At 39.8% G+C, this 24323-nt stretch overlaps 1 protein-coding gene across 1 annotated transcript in view; it reads right to left on the bottom strand.

Moving 5' to 3' along the window:
* GPR158 (G protein-coupled receptor 158) overlaps positions 1-24323 on the bottom strand; it is a 195858-nt gene that overhangs the window by 99432 nt on the left and 72103 nt on the right. Inside the window, exons 3-4 of the mRNA XM_086467139.1 lie at positions 12135-12237; positions 4347-4564 (exon numbers count right to left, since the gene is read on the bottom strand). Coding sequence (XP_086323265.1) covers positions 4347-4564; positions 12135-12237 — 321 coding nt within the window. The remainder of the gene's footprint in view (positions 1-4346; positions 4565-12134; positions 12238-24323) is intronic.

Here is a 24323-nt window from a genome sequence, read left to right as displayed (position 1 = left end):
CAGGTAATGTCCTTCCACAGTCCACTACTTTTATAAGAACGTGTTTACAATGCAGCTGGTTTCCTCTCTAAGTCTCTAGTAGAACTTTAGCCCTTGAAATCCTATGTTAATTTTGAAATTTAAAAAAATTGGGCTTTATTTATGTTTATCGAAACATTCTGATTCTTTCTGGTGCCATATAGCTTTGCTACCCTTACACTGCACGTAATCAATACTGCAGTTGGTCACTCCCTGTTTCAGCTCTCCATCAGTTCATATAACACTATGTTTCATAAAACATAGATTAATTCTCCTATTTTGTTGATTTTTTTTCTTGCAAAATCACTGTTCAGCTTCTCATTTTTGAGAATATGTTTTAGCATCAGTGATTTCTGTCCTTGCTTAGCCAGCTACTTTTATTAGCTTAGCCTCATACGTTTTGGATGTGGTTTTAGTAGTAATATTTGCATTATCCAATCAATAATAATGCCACAGCACACAAGGATGTTTACTAGTGTTCACCTTTAGCTGATTTGTTTCTTATTTGTTCTACTTAGAGAATGATTTACACTTGTGTATACAGCCATGACGATCTGACTCTATAGGGCTGAAACTTGTTCTGCAAGATCCTCTCATAGTCTGTCAAAGCCTTTTGAAAACCAGAGAAGAGCCTATTCCTTTATACACTCCTTCACAATTGCTAGGACATGTATCTAGTCCATCCTAAGTGCTGAGAGCCTCAGTTGAGCCTGCTCCTTTGTTTTGCATTCAGTGCCCCTTTACCTCTCTTGCACTGCAGAAGTCTCAACATCTCCCCAGCTGCAGTATTCATCAAGATCACCCTGTTAGGGCAGTCTAATAACAATATTTCCACTATTGAGGTAAGATCTTTTTTTCCCAGGCTTCATTGCACAGCTCCCTCAATGTCATTAAACTGGTGCTGTCAGGTGCCATCAGCTTTTCTGATGCTGTTTCATCCATTTCCATCTCCCAGGAGTTTTTCAGCCTCTTGCAGCTTGTGTTAATGCCAGGCTCAGGGTTTCCACCTTTCACTACTGCTTGGCATGAGGGTTGTCTAGAGCAGTTAAATATTTCTTTGAAGTGATCCGTACATCTGCTTTCCCTTCTGTACTAGCTGTGAATACTTTTTTTTTTTCTTTGGCATATTTCCTCCATTTACTCTTCTGATTAAAAGCTTTGTCTTTTCCCATTGTAACAGTGGCATCTGCTTTATCTGTTACATTTTTCATCTTTTTTCTGTCCTTCCCTACAATGCTTTTCACTAGTGGTTTAGCTTCTGCTACTCCTTCTGTGCCTTCTTCCAATTTTTTTTTTATTCTTATCATTTTGGAGTTCTCTCTTCTCTCAGCAAAGGGCCACATTTTCTGCCTATGATTTTCTCCAGTTATGACTCCTGCAGCTTAATAACACTGTTGCTGAGCTAATCTTGGGGCTGCTGAGTCACTTTCACCTGTGTTTGACAAAGCCTCAAATGAATTCCTCAGCATCAATCTGAGCTTTAATTCTTTGCTGAATTATTATACTCACAATATCACAGTCAAGGTACCAGGGGTGTTTCTTCCCAAATTACTTTCTGTCGGCGGACCTTAATTTTTCAGGATCTTAGCTTTAGGAAGTTAATATTTATGGGGAGCCTCCATAAACTACAAGCATTAAGTAGTGTTTTGCACTGTCAGTGGTAACCTGATCCCATTCGCCTTCCCATTTTACTGAGCTCATTTTACTGATCAACACCTATACCAAAATGCCACATACCTACTCTTCATTCTTCTCAGCCCTGGGGACTTAATTTAGTATTTTTTTATTCTTAACCCCCATCTTTTCCACTTTTAAAAACTTTGGATTGTTTCTGAATATGGTAGCAGTACACAGTTCTTTCTGTTAAAATGTTGTATTAAAAATTACATTTTGTAGCTATTTGAATATTGTAGTGCCATACATAGGAGAGAATCCAAAAAATGCTCTTCTCTGACACTCATCCAGCACAATGGAAAAGAAGTTACTGTTAAACACAGTAACTTTAATCACAGATGGATATACTAACCTATTTGAGGTTTGTTTCACTAACAGTTGGAAATTCTCAAAATGCAGATATTTTGAATATATTTCAATAACTTTTTCATTTTCATGACTTTCCCCTCTTGGCAGAGAGTAGACAGCCAGTTACTAGTTTTCTTCCCTTCACTCCAAATGTTTGTCATTTTCCAATGGAACCAGCAGTTTTCTTATGCAAATACTCATTGTTCTCAGTATGTTTGCCCTTCACACAACTTCTTATTTCATGGTAATCACACAAGATCTTTTTCTTTTTAAAATCATGCTGCATCAACAAGATAAAGAACATAAAAGCAATCCAAGAAAAAAACTCAGCTGAATGACATGAAAAGCAACGGAACATCTATTTATCAGTTTCTACTCCTTGAAAACATTGATTATACAGGAAAGGATTGTTAATCACCATATTACTTTTTTGTCTCATTTTTCCTCCCCTCCTCTTTGTGACATATACATCTAGAGCAAGGTCAACTCTCTTCTAAGGTAGTAAAATTATAATTGAATCCATCTCTGTCCAACTGAATAAAATGCAATGTCTCAAAGGAATCACTTTTCTTTCCGGAAAAAAAGAATGTTTTGTTTTATGCCTGGTTCTCACTCGTGCAGATGTCATGATGTCTAAAGGTAAGAGGTAATCTGGAAAAAATAAGCTTAAATTTTTTCATAAAGACTGAAAAGTTCTTTAGAAACAATGAAAGGTGTTTATGTGCCTCTGATATTGCTTGGGTATTAGGATCCCTTCTAGTTCTTTACTCATAGCCTACTTTGGGGAAATGACTAATCATCACAAAAGTAAAAATGCACCTTTCATCACTAGCAGGTTTTGTGAAACACAAGATTTCTGTAATATGTTTAATAAAGATGCATCTCCTTCTTACTGTAGTGGATACATGTATCAGAACATACGTAAGTGCAGGAGTGTATGCAATTTTACTCATCTCTGATCTCAAATTATTTATGAGTAAATACAGAAATTTCTTATAAAAAAATCAATATTTCAGTGGGGAAAAAAAAAAAATCAACCCAAACTTGCAATAGCTGCATGTGAAGTAATCTATTCTGTTCACTTTTTAGGTCTAGAGAGCAAAGTTCTTACAAGAAATGCTTCTTTCATGATGTTGTCTATGACATTAAAAGAAAGGAACATTACCATGCAGACTAAAACCTCACGAAATGGGAATGAAGTTCTTCTGCTAAGTTTATGTTAACCAACTAAACAGATGCCTAAACCAGACTTTTCATAACGAAAAACTTTATAAATACAATTAAATCTGTAATTTGAACCGTTTTACACATCATTAACTGCAAAGACTCTGTCAGAAACAGAAGAGGAAAAAAAAAAAAAAGGTCACTGCTTGTTCTCTGATTTCCTGCCAGGATATTAAAGTCTTTCAAAATGAGCCACGCATTTGCAACACAGACACCGTAGGATTAGGAAGACCGTGGGATCAAGTGTTCCAAAAACCAAAATGGAAATGCTTATTTAGTTATGGAAAGTGGGTGAAGCTATTAATTTCAACAATGTAGCATACTGTGTGCACACCTACATCTCCCAAATACAGGTAGTGAATATGTGCCAGCTTCAATTCTTTTCCTTTTTAGAAAATTGGAAGTTTCGGAGAATATTCTGCTTTTACTGAGGCAACACTGAGATTCCACAAGATCTTACATGTTAAAAGATTTTGAATGAGGTAAAAGCAGAAAGTTCATCAGTTTACTACATAAAACATAACTGTAGCCTGCATCAACAATTTACAGATACTCCTTAATATATTCATACCTTAGAGAAAAAAATATCTTTAACCACAGAATCAAGTTTAAACTCTCTAGAAACCAGAATTATTTTGAAAGATCTCTTTGATATAATTATTTTCCAGCTAGTCTCTCAAATATACTGAAACCAAACATCATTCCCAGCAGCGGTAAAACTGAGACTGTCAAGATCTCAAGACTATAAACACCCACATGCCTCCTTAGATACCTGCATAATTGGCCTAATTTTCCAAAATTGCTTTGAACTTAACAGGTTTCCTTGATTTTTGCTGACCATCTACAAATGTAAGCAGATTTCACTGGGAGACACAGATTGCTCAGCATTTTTTTCAAAAACGACATAAACGATTTAGGTACCTCCACACCCAAAGCAAAGCATTCCTGTTTGGAAATCCTACCCTCTCCTTGAGTTGAGCTCCTTACCCAAGAAACTGACCGTCAAAAAGCTCTACACCTAACATAAATGAGTCTGTACCACACAATGAGCAGCAATATCAAAGTAAAACATATCTGCTTACCTTTGCCTTGCGAAAATGGTAGACTACCAGCATGCTTATGAAGTCCAGCAGCATACAGAGTGTTTGGAATGAGATGATAGCCAGCCGTAAATATTTGTCCTCCTGTGCATAGCAGGGAGTATCATCTGTACAGTAAGAACATCCTTCCCTGCAGGGCAGGCAGGTGTAGACTTCCTCCGACAATTCACCGCCAGAAAAGCGATTTTCTGCATCCTTCCCTGAAAGTGTCAGAAGGGTAAGGGCAAACACCTTTAGTTGTACAGGCTGGGCAGTTCATCCGTACAGGAGCAAAACAGTCCTCTGCTCACTCCCCTTCCCTCCCTGTTGGCTTCTCTCATTAAGTTACAAAATGGCTTGCCAGGGCTGCTTCTCTCATTTCATCCTCCTTTGTCACATTCGGAAAATGCAGACCAATTTAGACATGAGGGAAAGTGAGCTTATTAAATGCCAAATGCTTTCCCATTGTATTTAAAGTGGGCTAAATCTGCATGGGAAATTCTTTGAAGGAGACTTCTGAATGGGGAAAAAATTACATCAAAGATTTGGGAATAAGGAAAGGATTTTAGACAGACACATGAAGAGCAGACCCATTAACTACTTAATGTTCACAGTACAAGCTCTGATCCTATTTCAGATTGTTCCTCAATTTCATAAAGATCCTATCTAGTGAATTAATTAGCTTCAAATTAGATAAAACCCTTCTTAATTAACATTTGTTCAGCATGCTGTTGCATGATTGCACTACTCTATATCCCCAAAGTAAAACCAGTGCACTTACAGAGTATAATTTTCCATTGTTCACACAAGCACGCCAGGAAATCTGGAAAACCTAATGGCAAGTTAATATTTTGTCTACGAAAATAAATGATTCTTGAGCTGACATCTCATCCATCAAAGCGAACCCACCAACAGAGCACACAGGAGGATTCCTCCTTTTTCTGAACAATGAACACTTGCCTGTAACCCCCTGTAAGACTGCTTACCCTACAGGCAATTAATGGAATAAAAAGGTGAAAGAAAAAGGAGGCAAAAAAATAGTATTAAATAAGAAGGAAAACTGAATTTGCTGAAAGTGTTTAACATAAGCAAGACAGGCTTAGGAGCTTCCAGAAACAAGAGAATGTGGCTGTAGCCAAATCAATGGTGTGTTAAAAAGCGTGATAACTTTTCTCACTTTTCACAAGACTAGATAATTGCTCCAATATCTTTGATCAAAATTCTCCTCCTCTGTCAGTGAAAGTAGTAAATCATGCATTGTTTAGTCTTTATTCAAGACAGACCATTCCACCGATGTTGCACATGTACCTTGGCTTATGAAACTCTCTTCAGACTTCTAGCTTGAAATATTTGAAGCAGAAGGTTATCTATAAGGGCAATTACTTCTTGCTTTCTCTATCTACGTATGAATGTGCATGAGCACACATCAGCTGACAGGCAAAGCCTGAGAAAGGGACAAACAGGCAGTATACCCAAGCCTGTTTATTTGGCATGCCATTCCAGCAGCCCTGTGCTCCTCATCCTCAGTGTAGGATGCCTTGCTCCTGCACACCACAGTGAGCAGAGAACAGCCTGGTATTTCTCATGAAGACTGTGGGTTTCTCTTCAGAGCTTTATTCTAAACAAAGATGTTGAAAACCTGAATATAGCAGAGTAGTGCTGACTCATGCTGGTAGCCAGATTTTCTGAAATACAAGCAGAGAGCAAGAAGAGATCTTGTGTCTTTTTGACTCACATTGTGGAAGGCAGGAATGGAAATGTCAGAAAATAATTGGGCTTGGACAACCCAAGAAGGCGCAGAACTTCTAAGAAACACTAATCCTGAAGATATCCTGGAACTGGAACTTCTTTTCAGAGCAAACACCCATGGACCTTCAGCCTATTACCATTCCAAGAGCTTTGCCAGAAACAATCTTCTCCATATCTAACATTATAACTATGTTTTCTAAATTACAGCTAGAGCAATGGACCCACACTGTCCTCTGTCAAGAAACAGAAGTCAGTCTCCCACCTCCCATCTTCATAACCAAATCAAGGGTGCACTATGTACTGTCTGAGTTTTCCACTTTGTTTCCTCAACATCTTCACTCATGTCAACCTGCTTTTCCACTCTTTTTGTGGAGTTGCCCTTCAATTAGCCCATCTCCAAAAAGATAGTTTATTCTCTTTAAAGCCTCAAATCTGAGTCACACATAAGCTACTCGTTAATATGTTTTTATCGTGGTAATTAAATAAATTATTTTTGGTGTAAAAACTTAACCACTAAAAATACGTAATTTAAAACCTAAAGTTACAAGATTACTTAAAACACAAATATTAATACGGCTTGACAATTTCCCATAGTCTGAAACATGATATTCTTACTTTATTTCTGAAATGTTCAACCTTGAAAGTTGTTGCAAATACATTATAATCCATTTTAGCAAGCATTTTCTTATCTGAGTCATACATGGAAGTTTCTCCATATGTATGCTTGTCACATACTACAGGTATAACAGCCCATGAACAGTTGCATGTTGCAGTAAATATCCCAAGGATATGACTTCATAACACAACAACAAGCCTTTGCTTAGATGTGTCTGTTGTCATGCTGTCTGCTGTATACAAAGGAAGATCATTGATATGCATCTCCTGCACTACCATGACTGATTATCTGGTGAATATCTTTTGACTTCGAAATGATTCTTCGTTATAGGTAATATAAGAAAGATCCAAAAAATTGGATCTACTTGAGATTTGACACAGTGTGATAAGGAATTACTAACAATTGCCATCTTTTTCTTTTTCCTCCTTGCCAACAAAAAAAAAAAGAAAAACAACATTTTTCAGACCCTCTAAAAGAAGTTCTTGGGATAGAAGTAATCATTGTATTTACCACTGACTGGGAGCTTGTTTGTCCACCCACTTCCTTGCCCTGACTATATGTCTCAGGTCACTGCTGTCCACTGCATAGTTGAACATTTTGGCCCTTTATGCCTGGCCCTGTCCCCTCACCAAAGTCAATGTAACATCAATCCAAACCATAGGCAGTCCAAGCCAAGCATGAAGTAACTGCCTCTTATAGCTCTGCTAGAGATTTCACTGTGCCATGCCTTCTCCTTTCTCAGCAGCTCTTTGGGACTACACATGCCTCCTCCAGTGAAGAAAATCAGTTCTTCCTCCCCAAAAGATAGCAAAAGACTGTAGACGCTGGTAAGGTAGGTGGACAAGAAGCCAATTCTGCTCCATGTGAGGCATCAGCAGTTTTAGCATTGACACAAATGAGATGGAAGCAAACATTGAAAGACTGACTGTGCTGCAGGACTTCAAATGAGGATGAGGAAGGTGTAAAAAACACTGTCCTCGAGGGAAAAAGAAAAGAAGAAAAGGTGGTAACAGGAAAAAAAGCATAAAATGGAAGGAGAAAAGAACAAAGAATTGGTGGAAAGCAGGAATAGGGACAGAGACTAATATAAAGTATAAGGAAAATGCTTGAGTACTGGAAAAATAAAACAAAAAGCTTAAATGCTTCAGCTATGCCCCCTCTACTATAGTTTTTCCTAGTTCTTCCTTCTTCTATCCCAGTCATTTTTCCTGTCTGATCGGCTCATCTGTTTTTGAAATGGTCTCCTAAGGGTAACTCTTCATTAGCTTTGGTTCTCCTAAGCACATTCTGCTACACAAGGGGTGCCTCAGCAGCTGCGACATTGCCAGCTGAGATCTTCCTGCAAAGTAAGAACGGCACCACAGACTGCTAAGTGCCAGGGCAGGGACTGCTACCATTCCAACCAAAATCATCCCAGACTCCAGTCAAAACTTAGCAGATGAACACAGAGAGCACAGCACATGCGGAGCAGAACAAAAGACTGATTCTGCTCCTGTTCTGTAACAGAGTAAATTAGGAACACCAGCAGTAGCATTGGCAATGCTGCAGTAACTCCGTACATGTGAAAGCAGACCTGCTAGCAACAAGACCTGGTAATCAGCCATGGTCATAATCCTCACCTCAGAAAGGGATCACTGAACTCAGTGACAGCCTTCATACGTACAAAGATCTGCACACATGAGTGCTGCTGAAGAACCAAAGCCAAAGGGCAGGTGTTAAAAATGGGAATTTCCATTGAACTGGAAACCCTTCTTGGAACTTTTTATGCAACCATAGTACTGTTAGAGACAGTAAAGCTCCACATCCAGATGAAAGAGCCACCTTTGGTGCAAGCACCTTTTTGAACAGGGCAGGTTCCACACCCAAACAGCAAGAGCTGAGCAGGATCTCTGCAACATAGGGATGATGCATTGCTAAAGAATGAACTTTTAGGTTGAACAAAGCACCGCAGTTCTACTAAGGATCTTCCAATGAAAACCTGATTACCCCCTGAGGCAGAGAACAAAGTGCAAAATGTTAAAATATATTTAGTCAGCAGTTAGTCTCTTCCACCTATACTAATAGTGCTACCTAAAAATAAGCCGTCAGGAGAAAGCACATAATGATGTACTCAAGCGCAACTTGTGTACATGAAACACATTTTTTTCCAAAATCAACTTCTGTCCTCAAAAGAGACTCTGGAAATACAGCAATAACCCTGTGCCCCATTAGTACTCAGGGTTCTCATTAACTAATGCATAAAAAATAGAAAGGCTTTACATATTTTGGCACTGTCAGTTCTGAAGAACAAACTCAGCCTTGGGAGGGAAGGGAAATGCTCTTCTACCTGGCTTCCCATTCAGTAACAGAACAGCCTAAATTTCAGCTGTGCCGCTGTCCCACACACACTTCAGGAACCTGCAACATGTGTGATCTCCCCGAGAGCAGCAACAGTATGCTGCTTCAAGTCAGAAAAGCAACCAATTTACAGTATCTTTCTTATGGAGGACACTGTTTATGCAACATTGCATTTTGGAGTTCAGGGCCACAGCTGAGCTTGCGGAGGAGGCAGACAAGCAATCTTGTAAGCCTTCACACCAGCAAACCACATCCAACATCCCTGCAAAGCCATTTTATACAACTATCTTTCAGACTCAAACCAAAATACTCACCTGGACCTAAAGCAGAACCTTGCACCTGTTTAAAAGTCTGACACTTCAAGCACAATGTGCAACTGTAGTTAACCATATTTTGCTGTGGTGTTTTGGTGCAGAATCCCATTATCATTGAGAAATGCTTCCATTTCAAGACATAGTACACTCAATCCAATCTTTCAATCCATGGAAGTACAAAACTGGCCATTTTTTTCTATCTATCTACCTTCTTACTTACATCTCAAGACCTGCAAATCTTTCCTGCCTCTTTATTTTCTTCCACTATCAATACTTTCTAAATGATTAACGTTTCTACTCAGTTTCATCTCTTTTATCATCAGACTTCACAACCTATCTCCACAGAGATCTTCAGGTCAGACAGTTTCTGTCAAAACTGCTTGCACAATTCATGTCTAGAATTCCCGTATTAGCATCATTTTGAACCTCCAAATATATACTACAGCTGTTTTAACTGTGTTATCTTTTCCTATTTTCTAGGCTAAGTTCCCTTGAACCACTGTTTTTTCTCCCACTACTTCACAGTCATTTCCAGTCTCACACTAGCTGTCTCACTGTTCACTTTTTGAAGCCACCTGTAGAGTTTGGCAGATTGAGCTGCATCTGGATGAATTAAAGCAGTTCTTTACTACCGACTGTTCCAAAACTCATGTTTACGTTAGCTCACAATAACACATGCTCAAATCAAAGTGGCCCCAGATCATGTAATTACACACCCTAAAATATCATCATATGCAAACACTTTCATGAGCCAAATTTCACTCTGTGTTAGCTATTTAGAAGCTAAATATCCCATCTAAGGTAGCTGTATAGGTTCCTCCTCCGATAGTAAATGGAGAAAAAGGGTTATTTGCCTGTAGAGTTACTTTTCCCAGCTATAGACAAATTCTGACTTTCTAAAGCAGCAGAATCACCCTCCAGGTGAGCCACTGTCTCAATGATGAATGCAGTTGAAACCTAGGTGACCAAAACATACCAAGCATATACACTTTTGGCAGCTGATATGAGATTAAATGAATCTCATCCCTAATGATCAATGCTGTGATGATGTCTAGCCACATTATTTTTGTGTGTTCTGTGACACAACAAATCTAAGAACGATTTTTTTCATACACCCATTCAAGAAGGCAAGTTAAATCCCAACTCTACTGTTAACTCACTGCACTGCAGGTGCAACCAAATATCATCCTCACTATCAAAAGATTCATGCAGCCCAGAGAAAAAGGACTATCACAAGGCTGCCTTCTGTGACACTCCACAACATGAAAAGAGAAGGGAAACACACACTCACCAGGCAAACTGCTGAACAAACACACTGTGCTATTTATGCTACATATATATACAGGAGACATGACAGCGCTCTCTCATATATACATATGAGATATACTGAGTTAGGGGTAATATCTTGTCCAATCTACACACAAATCAGACCAAATCAATAAAAAACGGGCCAACCCATGACACAGATCAAAGGATTTAATATCTGGAACTCAGGGCTGCGAACAAAAAGGGAATTCTAAAGTTTTCCTAATATTAAATGTTACTCACCTTTCATCTATAATCCCCATCACTTTTTACATAAGAAAGGAGAGCTCAAGAGTAACTAATATAGGAAGGAACTTGGAAGCTTTTTTTGCAGGTCTGTAGTACAGGGGCATGCTTTTACAAGTACCGTATCATAATCCTGCACATGATTTATCAGTACAAAACACCTGAATTTGTATCTGTGAGTATACAACAAAGTTGCATGTTACGCGTTGAATACTACTAGAGGTACTTCTGTAGCGGAACAGGAACAGCTGTGTTCACAGAAGACAGGAGATAATACACACAGTCCTGGAGCAAGCTTGGTAAATAAAAGCCACTTGTCACCATTCCCTGGGCATCTCATACAAACTGCTCCCACAGCAGAGAGCTGACAACATGAACCTTTGGCTAAAGGATGTGTGAAGGAGCTGGGGATGGTATTCACCCAAAAGCAGGAAGCAGAGAAGGATGCCCTGTTACACCCTCAAGCAACAGCTTTACACCTGTGACTGCAGCATGAGCTCTACTACTGTAACTGCAACAATTCCAAAACAAAATCTGTGCAGAGATTACACTTTGGTCATACGATGAAAGCAATAGACATCAACTTTCATCACATAGTTTATATATTTTCCCTGCTCAGTATCAACCAAATTCTGTTTCCCTTACTGTGGGCAACTCAATTTAAGTACCATACAACGTGTGTCCTGGGCAAGTGTAGGCTATATGTCATGCACATCATATAGCCAACCAGACTCTCAGGCCCAGCCCACATCTAATACCTCATCAGCAAGTATCAGAGTTTGGATGCTCCTTTGGATTCTCCTTCGCAAATGAAGTAAAATGAAAACAATTAAAGCCCGCACAAAGCCAGAGGCTAGGACATTCTAGTTTGCCCTGACCAAAGAGAAAATTACTAGATTAATTTCCTCAATACTTGTGCTTGAGCACAGATGCCAGAAAGCTCTATTTCCCCACAGCAAGACTTCTTTTCATGTTTTAAAATTTATTTACAAATCAAATATTCTTCAAGCTGGTATGTTTTACAGAATCCTCAAGAGTATTGTGAATGACAAACCAAAGGGCTAGAACTCCTGAAATGATTATATAATCTGAGAGTTGCAAACCACTGGGATTTTACTGTATAACCCAGACGAGGATAAAAAGGAGCCCTGCATTATTAATGCTAGCTCTGTTTTCTTTTTCCTTTTTTTAATTTTTTTTTTAAACTCGAGCAAAGGCACTTACTCTGAAAGCTGTTCACTGAGAAGATGTTGGGATGATAGAATCCAGCCTTGCAAATACATTTGTAGGCTCCAAGCACAAATCCAAGGCCTTTAATTGGCATGCACTGTGAGAAAGGAAAAAAGAAAAGTCATGCAAATAATCATACAACTGTATACTCAGATGTACATTCAAGCATGAAAACATTACAAGATATTGTGAGCAGACTTCTGAGAACAAATACGCACCCCTTCCAGTCTAACAGTATTTTTCTCAGCGACTTTTCCCACAGTCATGTATCTCTCCAATTTTCTTTTCTTCTTGGCCATCCCCAACAAACAGCAAAGACAGCTATAATCAAGCCTCTCTCACTGATAAACCAATCCAAGTGCCAAATTTGACTCTTGTACTTTGGCTGTAGGTGGGACATTCGACTGCTGTGGGTTCTTCTGTAGAGTTTCCAGTACTTTTCCCCAGCACAGCAGGTGGGTTTCAGACGGCTAGAGGTCACACTCTGTGAGGAGTAACATGAATACACACAGCCAAGCCATCAACCTTCTGGTGCTGGTGCCCCCACCACAATGGCAACCATATCGGAATGGAGATTTCCCCGGGCAAAACAAAGCCAACAACTGGTTAGAGAAAATGGCTGCAGACCTAAGTCTGACCTAAGTGAAAGAGAAGAAACCTACACCAATGGGAGACCCATACTTCTAAGCTCTCTTGTCCCTTTTTGAGGAAGTAATATGCGAAACCTTTTTTTTTATTTTACTCTACTTCCCTTTTGCTTAATTTTCACATCAGGAAAACCATGGCAAATTCATTACAGTGACAGAACATCTACTGTCAGATCATTTCTGTACAACAAATAGACTTTGCCTAGTACAGAAGGAAGAAATAGTTCAGCAACAGAAGCTCAGCAACATAAAGCCAGAAACACTGGAAAAAATATTTTCCCCAGTATAGCTTATTTCACTTTATCAGATCAAATTAGACTACTGAACCAAATGCCTTTCCACTCAGTATAGGTGTACCTATACCAACATGCCTCTATGAATAGGAACTAGACAGTAGTAGTTCCTCAGTGAGCAACTGAATGGTTTAACTGAAACATCCCCTGTCCTCTGGCCTCCTTACGTTTCACTTGTGACTTTAGAATATGCTGCAATCTCTAACTCTGCCTGCGACTGCGAGGAAGATACACAGGACAGGGTTTAGTAAAGAAGATCTGAGTTTCAAAACTCAAATGCACACCAAGAGAGGACAGTCTGCACTGACACTTAAGAGAAACTCAATTTTTTAAAAAACTCTAAAATTAAGAAAAACTCAATCTCAAATTTCAGCTCTGTGACATAATTCTGCCTGATGTTGGGAAAGCCGTTTTGCTTTGCCTCAGTTCCCCCAGGCAGCATCGTCTTTTCTCATACCCTTTGCCAATCTGATGTCCATGCACACAGCCTGGGACTGAGGGTGCTACTGGAAAACAACTAATAAGCAGGAAACTGACATGCAAGAACACTGAAAATGCATTCAGCCTTTGTATAAACGTGAAAGTAAGAAAAAACTGAAAGAGAAGGCACAAATCATTTTTCTTCACACTTCATCTTCACCCTACAGAAACGTGACTGTTGACATGATGGAGGACAGGAGAAAACAAAGTTGGAATAAGCATGTGTGCGAGTCCAATGACAGCGAAACCCCTTTAATCAAGCGCAAAAAAAGTATTAAAAAGAATTTTTCCGGGTAAACTCTGTTCAGCCTTTCTGGCTTCATGCTTTGTAACAGGAAGGTACATGCTGTTATAGAGACTGCATTTTCTTTTTGAAGGCAAGGAAGAAAAGAACTAGCTTCTACTGTATTCTGCGAACACTGCAGCACCCTATATACATAATCCATCCCCAGTGAACAAGTCTTCAAACAAAACGTGTCACAGGCTCATCAATCTGTTCTGTGTTAAACTAAATGTTTTATTGACGATCCTTTGACATACATCCAATATTCACACCACATAAAAGCTTGTAACTCCTATTCTATTGTCGCTGACCAGTCTAGAACTTGAAAATGAACAAAATATTTCAAATGTTATGTCTCCTTGGTTGAGGATATTACCTTTATTTCCAGTCTTTGGCATCTGTAATGCACACCTTAAAAACCATCAGTCAAATTCTGTTTCTTGCAGCCCATATAATCCCATGCAAAGGAACAACAGGGATCAGAACATCAGTCTGCTGAAAGGAGGGATGGAGAGAAGGAGAGAAAGCAGCCTAAATCCCTCTAGATGCTGCTTCAAACTCTGAAATTCCACTGTGCTCAAAATTGCATGGAAACAGAACTATTTACAGCCTGACTTTTTTTTAAGAAATTGCAGCAGCTAGGCAGAGAAGAACACTAAATATCATGTGACCAAAAAACGTGAAAATATTTTTCCTGGAAAGAAAAAAATTCCCCTCTTTTTACAAACCATTTAACAGTTAATATTACATTAACCGCTGGTGGTAAATAGGTAATAAATAAACTGAGTTAAGAGTTTGCTGATATACAGAAGCAGTTCAGCGAAAAAAGTCCAGATTTGTTTAATCAGGGTTCTTTTGGCAGATACAGAGGCTTTTCCTGGCTCTCTGTGGGTGAATCCACACAATACATAGCAGGCACATGCAAGCACACGCAAGCAATTTTTGTCCTTGCCCCTGCATTACCCTGGATCCAGTGGCCCCAGAGGCAGACCCAGAGCCCGAACCCTGCGAAGCTGTACTAACTCAGCCCTGGCAGCCCACAGCATCGGTCGTGGGCTTCAGACTGCCAGGAACACGGAGACTGTGCAACCCACACACTGTATAGACACAGCCAGTAAAATATTAATCTCCTACTAAGTCACTTAAGATTTGATCCATATAGAACTTAGCACTAAAAAAAGCAGATGTGTAAAAAATATCTGCCTCCACATAAACAAAAAAAGGAAGCTTAAACCTGACCTGGTTTCAGATTTCATTACAAATGTGAAAGCAAAGCTGTGGGAATAAAAACACCATATTCCTGAGTATCTTTTTCTTCATCAGTCATCATCAGCTTTTTAAAAGTCATGCTTTATTTAATTCATAACAGCAGCTACCTTAGGTTAGACCAGAAGCTCCGTTTAGGCTTGTATAACATCCCTTGTGTGCCCAGCAGCCAGTGTCAAGGCAAACAGTGAAAGATGCAGGGTGGCTATTGAGTGAGCCTTCCTCTAATACACCCTTCAGGACATCATGCTCCTGAATGGAATTTGCATCGCTTTAACTTCTAGCCATTAGTTCTTATAGATCGCTTGGTTACAGTTCAGATCAGCTTTACCATAATATTTGCTAAAAGGAGAGTAATAGGCATCTGTACAATTCACACAGCACATTTATCCCTGCTGTCTGTTCCCTGGTTTGCAAGTTTGTATTTAAACTTTACAGTATTTCTATAACGTAACACCTCCCAGGTTTAACATAGTATGCTTTAAATTATACAGTCAGTGCAAAAATACTAAGCTATTCAGTAAATATTTATCTTGAAATTATTTATAAATAAATAGCTCCTGAATCAACACAGATAGAACACCTAAACCAGTTTTTAAAAAGGTTGTATTGGTTTAATTTTATGCTGCTTGCTGTAAAGGACAACGCTAATGGAAAAATCTAATGCGATAAAGAATATATCCGTTGGAAAGAAAATAAATCCTTTGAATAACCTGTGCAATTGCTTTGGAAGTCTGATCCACATCTTTTGGCATAAAAGATGCAAAGCCCTTCATCAGATCTCATTAGCCAGAAACCAAGTGACAAAGTATTCAGCAGATACACAAAGCAGGTGTTACAGTCATGACAGAAAACAGAAAGGGAAAACAGGGCAAAAAGAAACTAGTAATTTAATAGAAAGCATGCGGCATCATGCCCTACATGTAATTTAGAACCTTAGAGAAACCACCAAATAAATCTGTCCTGTGGCATTCTGGAGCAGAGGGGTGAAAGCTGTAAATTAAAAACAACAACAACAAAAAAAAGACTAAAAAGGTGCCAGCCTTGATTTGGGCATTTCAAGTTTTTCAATGAGCAGCTTTCACAATCTGTATTTCCACATGCATAGGATGTCTCCCTTTTCTAATGTTGACTGCTTGTTCAAAAGATGGAATAAGAAAAAAGTCACGATAGAAAAAGCTTAACAGAAATAATACAATAAGCCCACATTTCTTCACTCTGGTTAGGGCCAGCACATAGGGAATTTCTAGAAAGCGCTACATATGTAAAAGTCATTTTGTGCCTGCACATGACAGCTGGAGCAGGCTGGTGTCCTGTGAGACCCTGCGAGCTCCTTTCTGAGCCTGTTTACCATGTTGTCAAGCACATTTACTTACAAAAATAAATGAAAAATAGAAGTCAGAGTAAAATTCTGCCTGCTGAAGTCAATAACAGCTCTGTCACTGAAAAGGCTTTACCTGTTGTATTTTCTCACTTTATTTGCCCTTCAATAGCAGAGTTTTGAGTTGAAGTGTGTTTGCAGCCTGCTCAGATGTGAACAGTGAGCACATCCACGCATTCAAGAGCATGGTGCATCACCCAGGAGCCCCCTGCTTGCCTCCAGACAGCTCAGGAGGCAGCCAGCCTGCCAATGTTGTTCATAAGCTTTTTCTCTTCAAATACAACATTTTGTTTCAAAAGGACAGGACAGGGCTGGCCACTCCATAATTCCCATCACAGGGTTACTTGGTAGGCCCATGTGACTTTTCTTCTCCCGTCTGAGTGCATCGATGGAGATAATTCTTTTTTAAATTCGAGTTTAAAAATGTGTTTTCCAACAACAATGAACTTAAAATTACACCAAATTGCTTAAATTCTGAGTCAGACAAATCACAGTAACAGCTGATCTGATTCAGGTTAGAGCAAAGGTAGCCATCGGCCCAATATTGGTCTCAATAGTTTGAAGCTTTGCTAAAACCTCCCCGCTGCTTTTTAATGTGATTTTTCATTATTCTGGTCTTGTTAAGCCATGGTACTAGAGTAAGTACTGATGGTAAGGAGTCCCAGCTCATTCACACAGATAATTATAAACTACATGTGATTGTTAAAGTTAAAATGAGTGATTTTTCATTTATCTCTTTATTAATCTCAATCAAAATACTGAGAAAATGAGGCAAATTATTCAAGTTATGGTTTTATGTTAGGGTACTTTTGTTACTACTGATAAGCCACAAACAGAGAATAATGTCAAATCATCCCCAGTTCATGCAGGAAGGCATTCACTACAGGTAAGAGACTGCAGAGTGTTTAACTTCCAATCAACCCCTTTTGCAATGTGAATCCATTTGGTCACCCAGCTGTATGTCTGAGGAACCCTAAAGGATACCCTTCTGATTCTCCATCACTCCCAAGGTGCCAGTGTTATCTGCCCATTACTGGACAAATGTGACAAAAATTCAAGTGCTAGTGAACAAAAACTAGTGGAAATAGAGCATTTTGCAAAGAAATGGAAGAGAGGAGATCAAAAATATATACAAATCGTCATAGTTGCTTAGAAGGCAGTGAGAGGGGAAAAAAGGTGAATTTAGCAGTGTTTGAAAGCAGGTTACTTGGCAGAGGGGGATAAGCAGCAAAAAACTCATCATCAGCTGTTGTCATGCATATGGAAAACCAAAGGTCAGCTTACAAACTATGCTTCCACAGTCAAGGCCCTTTACAGAAGGATGAAAGTACAACAATTACAGCAATTTTCACAAGATGGGTAGCTCAGACACTCAAAGGTTCTCAGCAATGACAGTGTTTAAGAGATTTTTTTCATTTAAAAAAAAGGAAACCAAGTCTTTATACGACAGATTAGAATTGTTATTGTTAACCTGAATATCATTTTAGAACACATCAAACTTTGCTTCTGATTAACGTGCAAAACAATAAAATAACAGTTTCTCCTCTCCTAGAAAATAATGCAGTGATTACAGGGGAACCTGTTAAGACACCAAAGGGACTGATAATTTTATTGCCATTAAATAATGCAGTGTGATTAATTTGAAGGCACTTTCTCAGGGCCAGATTTCCTTGGCTTTGAGGATAAATTAAGACTTTTTTCACTATTAGCACAGATTAAACTGCATTAAGAGCAAAGTCTAATTCACTTCCTTAGTGTGTTACCTACATTAAAAAGAATTCTGTTCTTACTGAGTCTCTATCCTGTTTTTCCTATCACTAGGATAATTTTGTGCTTTACACATGGGCAATACTGGAAACATTAAACGTTATCTGCAGAAGACCTTCCAGAAACTGTCAAGGAATATGCCAAAATACACAGAGGTCCTTTACCTCTGGATGTCTGGTTCTGCCAACTACTTCTGCACTCATCTGTGACTTGGCAGCAAGTGTTGCAAAAGTTTGCCTGGAAGATGGTCCACACAGTAAGACAGCAGATTAAGAAAGGTTGCCAAAAACCTACAAGAATGAAAGATATTGCCAAAAACATTCGGTGGGGGGAAAAGCTGGATCTATTCCTGATCCCTGTGTACTCGTTTTCATCTATTCACGTTTCCCTGAATTATTAACAAACTAGCAGAATTTTGCAATGTTTTAAAAAAATGTAAAAAACCCTCAGTTTTTTTATTACTTACTGATGTCAAATTTTTTTGACCAAACTTTCACAGTTGGCCTACCTGTGACAATAAATGAGATTATCTGCACTGTAACAATACAAATGACTTTCATTCTGAAATCCATTTTGCACATTCATAAGCTTTATTTAAAATATTTATTTACGATACTAAGAACAGCCATTCACATCTTCTTCTAAAGGCCAATAAGAAACACTAGGACAGCCAGTAACTCATCAAGAGAGCTGTGGAGTTCAAGCAAAGAAAACTCATTCATAATAGGAAAGAGTAACAGAGGGTGTAGGGGAACTGCACAGCTCATCTCACAGAAGGGCATGGCCAAACGTCTTGTAGGCTGCACCATTCTCTAGAAAGAGCCTGACTGTTAAAGTACTGCCAGCATGGACAGCCTGCTGACCCAGCTATTCGGAAAGGGAAAAAAATTCCCTACGGTTCATCCAAAAGCTAGCAAATAGCTGCTACAAACAATGGGTAATTTAGAGGCATAACTCAAAGACAGGAATAAAACGGTGGCAAACAGTGTTCAATATTTTAATAAGTTAACATAGACAACATTGCTAAACCAACACTTCCTAGCCAGCTACTCTATCTGACGTTTCTACTGCATTTCCCAGCAACCATTAATGTAATAACTTATTGACTCAAACGTTATTTTTAGGCTGATTCCACACACTAGCAAGACATAACGTGATCGCACTGGAAAAGGTGTGTAACAGTTCATATCTGTTTTCCCAATGAATGGTAACTTTTTTGACCTACTGGCTGGTTCCAGACAATGCAGTAGGGGTGAGAAACTTGCTAAGTTCCCACAAGCTTCATGACAATAACATCCTGGTAGAGAAGAGATACCTTATCAGTGTCTCTGCTGAGGGAGAGACTACATCATGAGGACACACCCTTTATTAGACACTAGCGAATGCTCTTTGAAATGCCACAGTCACAAGAAAAGCTTTAGCTGGCACTCATGCCACCTTAGACATCAGCTAAAAGCATAAGTAAATGCATTAGGAAACCAGGCTACAATAATCTGATATTTCTGTTCCTTGGCATTCAGTCCATCTTTAGGACAAGTTGGCTCATTTTCCCAGAGGTTTTTAACTACTCAGGACTGCCAGGAGCCTTGAGTCCAACTATGCGAAGTTAGATAAACGATGCTCTTAGTCACAAAATAATTTCTTACAGAAATTCTACTTGAGTATTTCTTGAAACATGATTGAGAAGGTGGCTACATAAAGGATCCAAATTTTAATATCTTTGCTCAGTTTTGCAGTATTCTTTCCTTTTATATTACTGCAACATTAGATAGAAATTGAAGGAAAATACCAACCTCACTGCTACTTGAATGAAGACAAGGCATCTTCTATCACAAAACAGAGTCTTACAGGGTCAGTTAAATGAGTCTTTCTGTTTACTTGGTGGTCATTGGTAAAACAAAACTTCCAGCCAAGTTCTGTCGACCAGCAGCACACATTTTAAAAACATGTTTCTTTCATTCAAGGAGACAGTTGAGTCCTGCAGCAGAGTGACTGCTCTCTCCACAACTTGATCAATATCCTTTTATTAATTTTGCTTTATTCTGGATTGTAGCCTCTACAGTTTGACAATGTGTCAACTCATCATGAAAATTAATCTTGCGTATAAGATAGTATCAGAATACGAGTTAACATATCTCCATGTTCCAGCCACAAGTCTCCCATCCTCAAGGTTGGGATGTCCCTCAGAACTGAAGTTCAGAGCACAGTTTCTAGGTTTAATCTATGATCTGAGCTCTGTCAAACCACAGATTCTTCTTGATTGCCTTTAATCACATCACCAGGCTTCTTTCACAATTTCATCTATCAAAGGAAACTACGATTTTGTGAGAAAGCCATCATCCCTCCTCTTGCCCAAGAACACTGCAGACCATAGTCTGTCACACTGCTGTTCAAGCACCATCATAAGAGCAGTATCACAGTCAGAAGCAGCACCATATTATTGCTGTCAGAAAAAATTCCTCCCAAACCCCCATTACTTGACAGTAACAGCTTCACACTGATCTTCACAACCTGTAGCTGTATACTCATTCATTACAAGGCAAAAGTCCCATAGAGGTGCTGCATGTCCTGCCAGCACCATGAAAATAGAGCATCCACAATTTGCCAACTATTTGCTAGCTCAGTCTCTTCTTTAGCACCAGGCAAGCAGGAGGGTTTTAAAAAATGCATTTGGGCAGGACATGTAGTTATACTTTTGGGTAACAAATCAGAAACAAAAGGTTATAACTGAAACTAATATGAAACAGCAAGATACTTAATAAATTAATACCTGTCTAGTTGTCTACCGCTTCTTATCCAGGAGATCAAAAAGAGATTGGCCATGAGAGTACACCATGAAATCCTGTTTTCTGCTCTGAATGCTTGCTTCCTTCTTGCAAACTTTATCAGCTTTGAGGAAAAATGATCTAATTTTGAATAGTAACTGTCCTATAAGTGATCCCTCACTTCTAGGTCTAAGGCTAGTCAGAGGGCTGGCAATCCAGCTCTCTATATGGAGCCACCACATTCTAGAGACACACTTTGAAAATCTTTCCTCTGATCTTCTGTTTCCCTTACCTCAAATCTAGATTCTTACTTTTTATCTAAAGCCAATGTAGCCTTGATGACTCATATCTCACTCCTCCATTGCCTTCTGGAGCTGGAGGGTTTGGCTATGAATGTAAATTCCTTGGAAGGCTCTCTCTAAATGACCTCTTTTGATATTTAATGATGCTTCTCTCTGCCTATCCTTATTTTCCCCTCAGGTCTGCACTTAATTCAACAAGACTATTCCTGTGCCCCAGTGATTAAAAGCCACTTTTCCCTGTTCTGCTTGACTGCCATTTCCTGCCCAAGCTAAACCCCTGCTTTATACAAAGCTACAGCCAGCCTCCATTTAACATCACAAAAGCCACCCACTATAAAGATGTTCTCTGAAGCTCATAGTCCAACACCAGCTTTGATACAGACCTATAAAAAGTGTTCTTATTTTAACAGACTGAGAATAAACTATCTAGACGTGCACTGGGACCAGCGCTGTTTAACATCTTTGTCGGTGACAGGGACAGTGGGATCAAGTGCACCCTCAGCAAGTTTGCCAACTACACCAAGGTGTGTGGCATGGCCAACCTGCTAGATGGAAGGGAGGTCATCCAGAAGGACCTTGACAGGCTGGGGAGGTGGGCCCGTGCAAAACTCATGGAGTTCCACAAGGCCAAGTGCAAGGTCCTGCACCTGGGTCGGGGCAATCCCAAGCACAGATACAGGCTGGGTGACGGGTGGATCGAGAGCAGCCCTGAGGAGAAGGGCTTGGGGGCGCTGGTGGATGAAAAACTGAATATGAGCCAGCAACGTGCGCTCGCAGCCCGGAAAGCCAATCGCATCCTGGGCTGCATCAAGAGCAGCGTGGCCAGCAGGGCGAGGGAGGGGATTCTGCCCCTCTGCTCTGGTCAGACCCCACCTGCAGTGCTGTGTCCAGCTCTGGGGCCCCCAATGTAAGACAGACGTGGACCTGCTCGAGCGGGTCCAGAGGAGGGGCATGAAGATGATTAGGGCGCTGGAGCACCTCCCCTCTGAGGACAGGCTGAGAGAGACGGGGGTGTTCAGCCTGGAGAAGAGAAGGTTCCTGAAAGACCATATAGCAGCCTTCCAGTACTTAAACAGGGCCTACAAGAAAGATGGGGAGGGACTCTTTATCAGGGAAAGCAGGGATAGGATGAGGGGTAATGATTTCAAACTGAGAGAAGGTAGATTTAGATTAGATATTAGGAAGAAGTTCTCTACTGTGAGGGTGGTGAGACACTGGCATAGATTTCCCAGAGAAGCTGTGGCTGCTCCCTCCCTGGCAGTGTTCAAGGCCAAGCTGGATGGGGCTTGGAGCAACCTGGTCTAGTGGAAGGTGTCCCTGCCCATGGCAGGGGGGTTGGAACTACATGGTCTTCAAGGTCCCTTCCAACCCAAGCCACTCTATGACTCTCCCTATATATATGAAAGCAAATATTCCCTTGTCCTGTCTCCAACAGGGAGTCCTCGTCTTACAGTGTCATCTTGTATCCACAGAAATTTCAGGTGGGTGTCTGCTAGTGCACATTACCTGTAGCTTAATGGGTCCTAGAGCCCTGCTGGGGCTTTGGGTCGGTATTATCCCAGAGACCTCCACAGAGAAGCCCAGACTAACAAGCGTGCCAAGGTGGCTTAAAATCTTGGTCATATCCGTCCTATATAGTGAAATCTCCAGGCAGGACAGCTGTCGTCTTGTATAAATCTATAGAATAACTAAGCTTTACTACAGGAATATAGCCACATTTCATTAAACCTCCAAGACATATAACAATACACACACTAAAATGAAGGTTAAGTTCAAATCTAAGCTGGAAGTATGAAATACACTTTTAGTTTTAATCTGTTCAGTAGTCTGCTTTCCCTTGGTTCAGTAATGCACCGTTTTTGAGCCAAGGTCCCAAACTGGCAGAAAGCTTAACCAATTCTAAAATGAGTTCCCTCACTTTAACCCCAATAGTAGATGGCAACACCACAGAGATACAAGAAAGATGACATTGTTCCAGCTTGCAGCGGGAAGTCAAAGCAAAGCAACTAACAATCTCTGGAACAAGAAACTCTGGAACTTCATATTCCTTCTCCTGGCAGGGTAACCACTGGTAACACTATTTGAAAAGCATGCCACTCCAAATTTGGAAGCCAGTTTCCCAGGGGTCATTAAGAAGGTCGGAAAATTCAGGAAGTTTACCTGCACTGTAGTTATTTCTTCCTCGAGCACTTGCAAGTATACAGCAGCAGAAGGGTAACACTAAACCACAGGAATTAAAGTGGCCTTCGGGCAGTAATCATCCACCAGTCCTATTCAATAAACTTGCATGAAAACAGGGCCTAATGAATAACAAGTAACATGGTACATCACTGGAGAGAAAGCAAGCCGGAATTTTCTCTCTATTATTCAGCAGCTGCCAGGAGCTGGTTCACAAAGCATGATGGACTGGATCTTTTCTGACATCATTAAAATTAAAAAGGAAATTGTTTTCTATTATTAATTATAGAAACTTACCTCTTCTTAGAGCTCTCAGAAATGGTGAAAGAGCATCTGGTAGCAGCACACTGTACACATATAAACCTCAGAAGACAATAAGATGCTTGGAAGAGCTTGCTTCAAACTCAACAAAATGTCAAGTCTACTTTCCATCTGACAGAGCAAACCCATTTTATTGGAAGCCACTACAGAAATAGCACCAAAGACATGCCAGCCTTAATGTGACATGCACATGCACACACAAAATCCGACCCTCACGCCACATCAACTCACTTTTTAACTCTCACTTTGAAATCACTTGAAGAGGTTGCAACACAGTTATCATTTTTACTGAGTGGCAAAATCCCTGAGACCAGTGAAGCTTAAGCCAGGACAAATTAAGGCAGAACCAGGTCCTGTCGCACATTCATAGACTTCAGTTGGTAACACGTAGATATTATAAAGGTGCCAATGGGAAAGGAAACAACATTCAGGTTTGGTTAGTAACTTCATTAACCTTTGGTTAATGGCATCAGATTTTACTTCATATTTATAAATAAATA

Source organism: Leptosomus discolor, chromosome 6 (assembly GCF_034619465.1).
Source record: "Leptosomus discolor isolate bLepDis1 chromosome 6, bLepDis1.hap2, whole genome shotgun sequence".
Taxonomy (NCBI): Eukaryota; Metazoa; Chordata; class Aves; order Leptosomiformes; family Leptosomidae; genus Leptosomus; species Leptosomus discolor.
The sequence above is the reverse complement of the archived record's forward strand: the minus strand, read 5'-3'. Positions and strand labels throughout refer to the sequence as shown.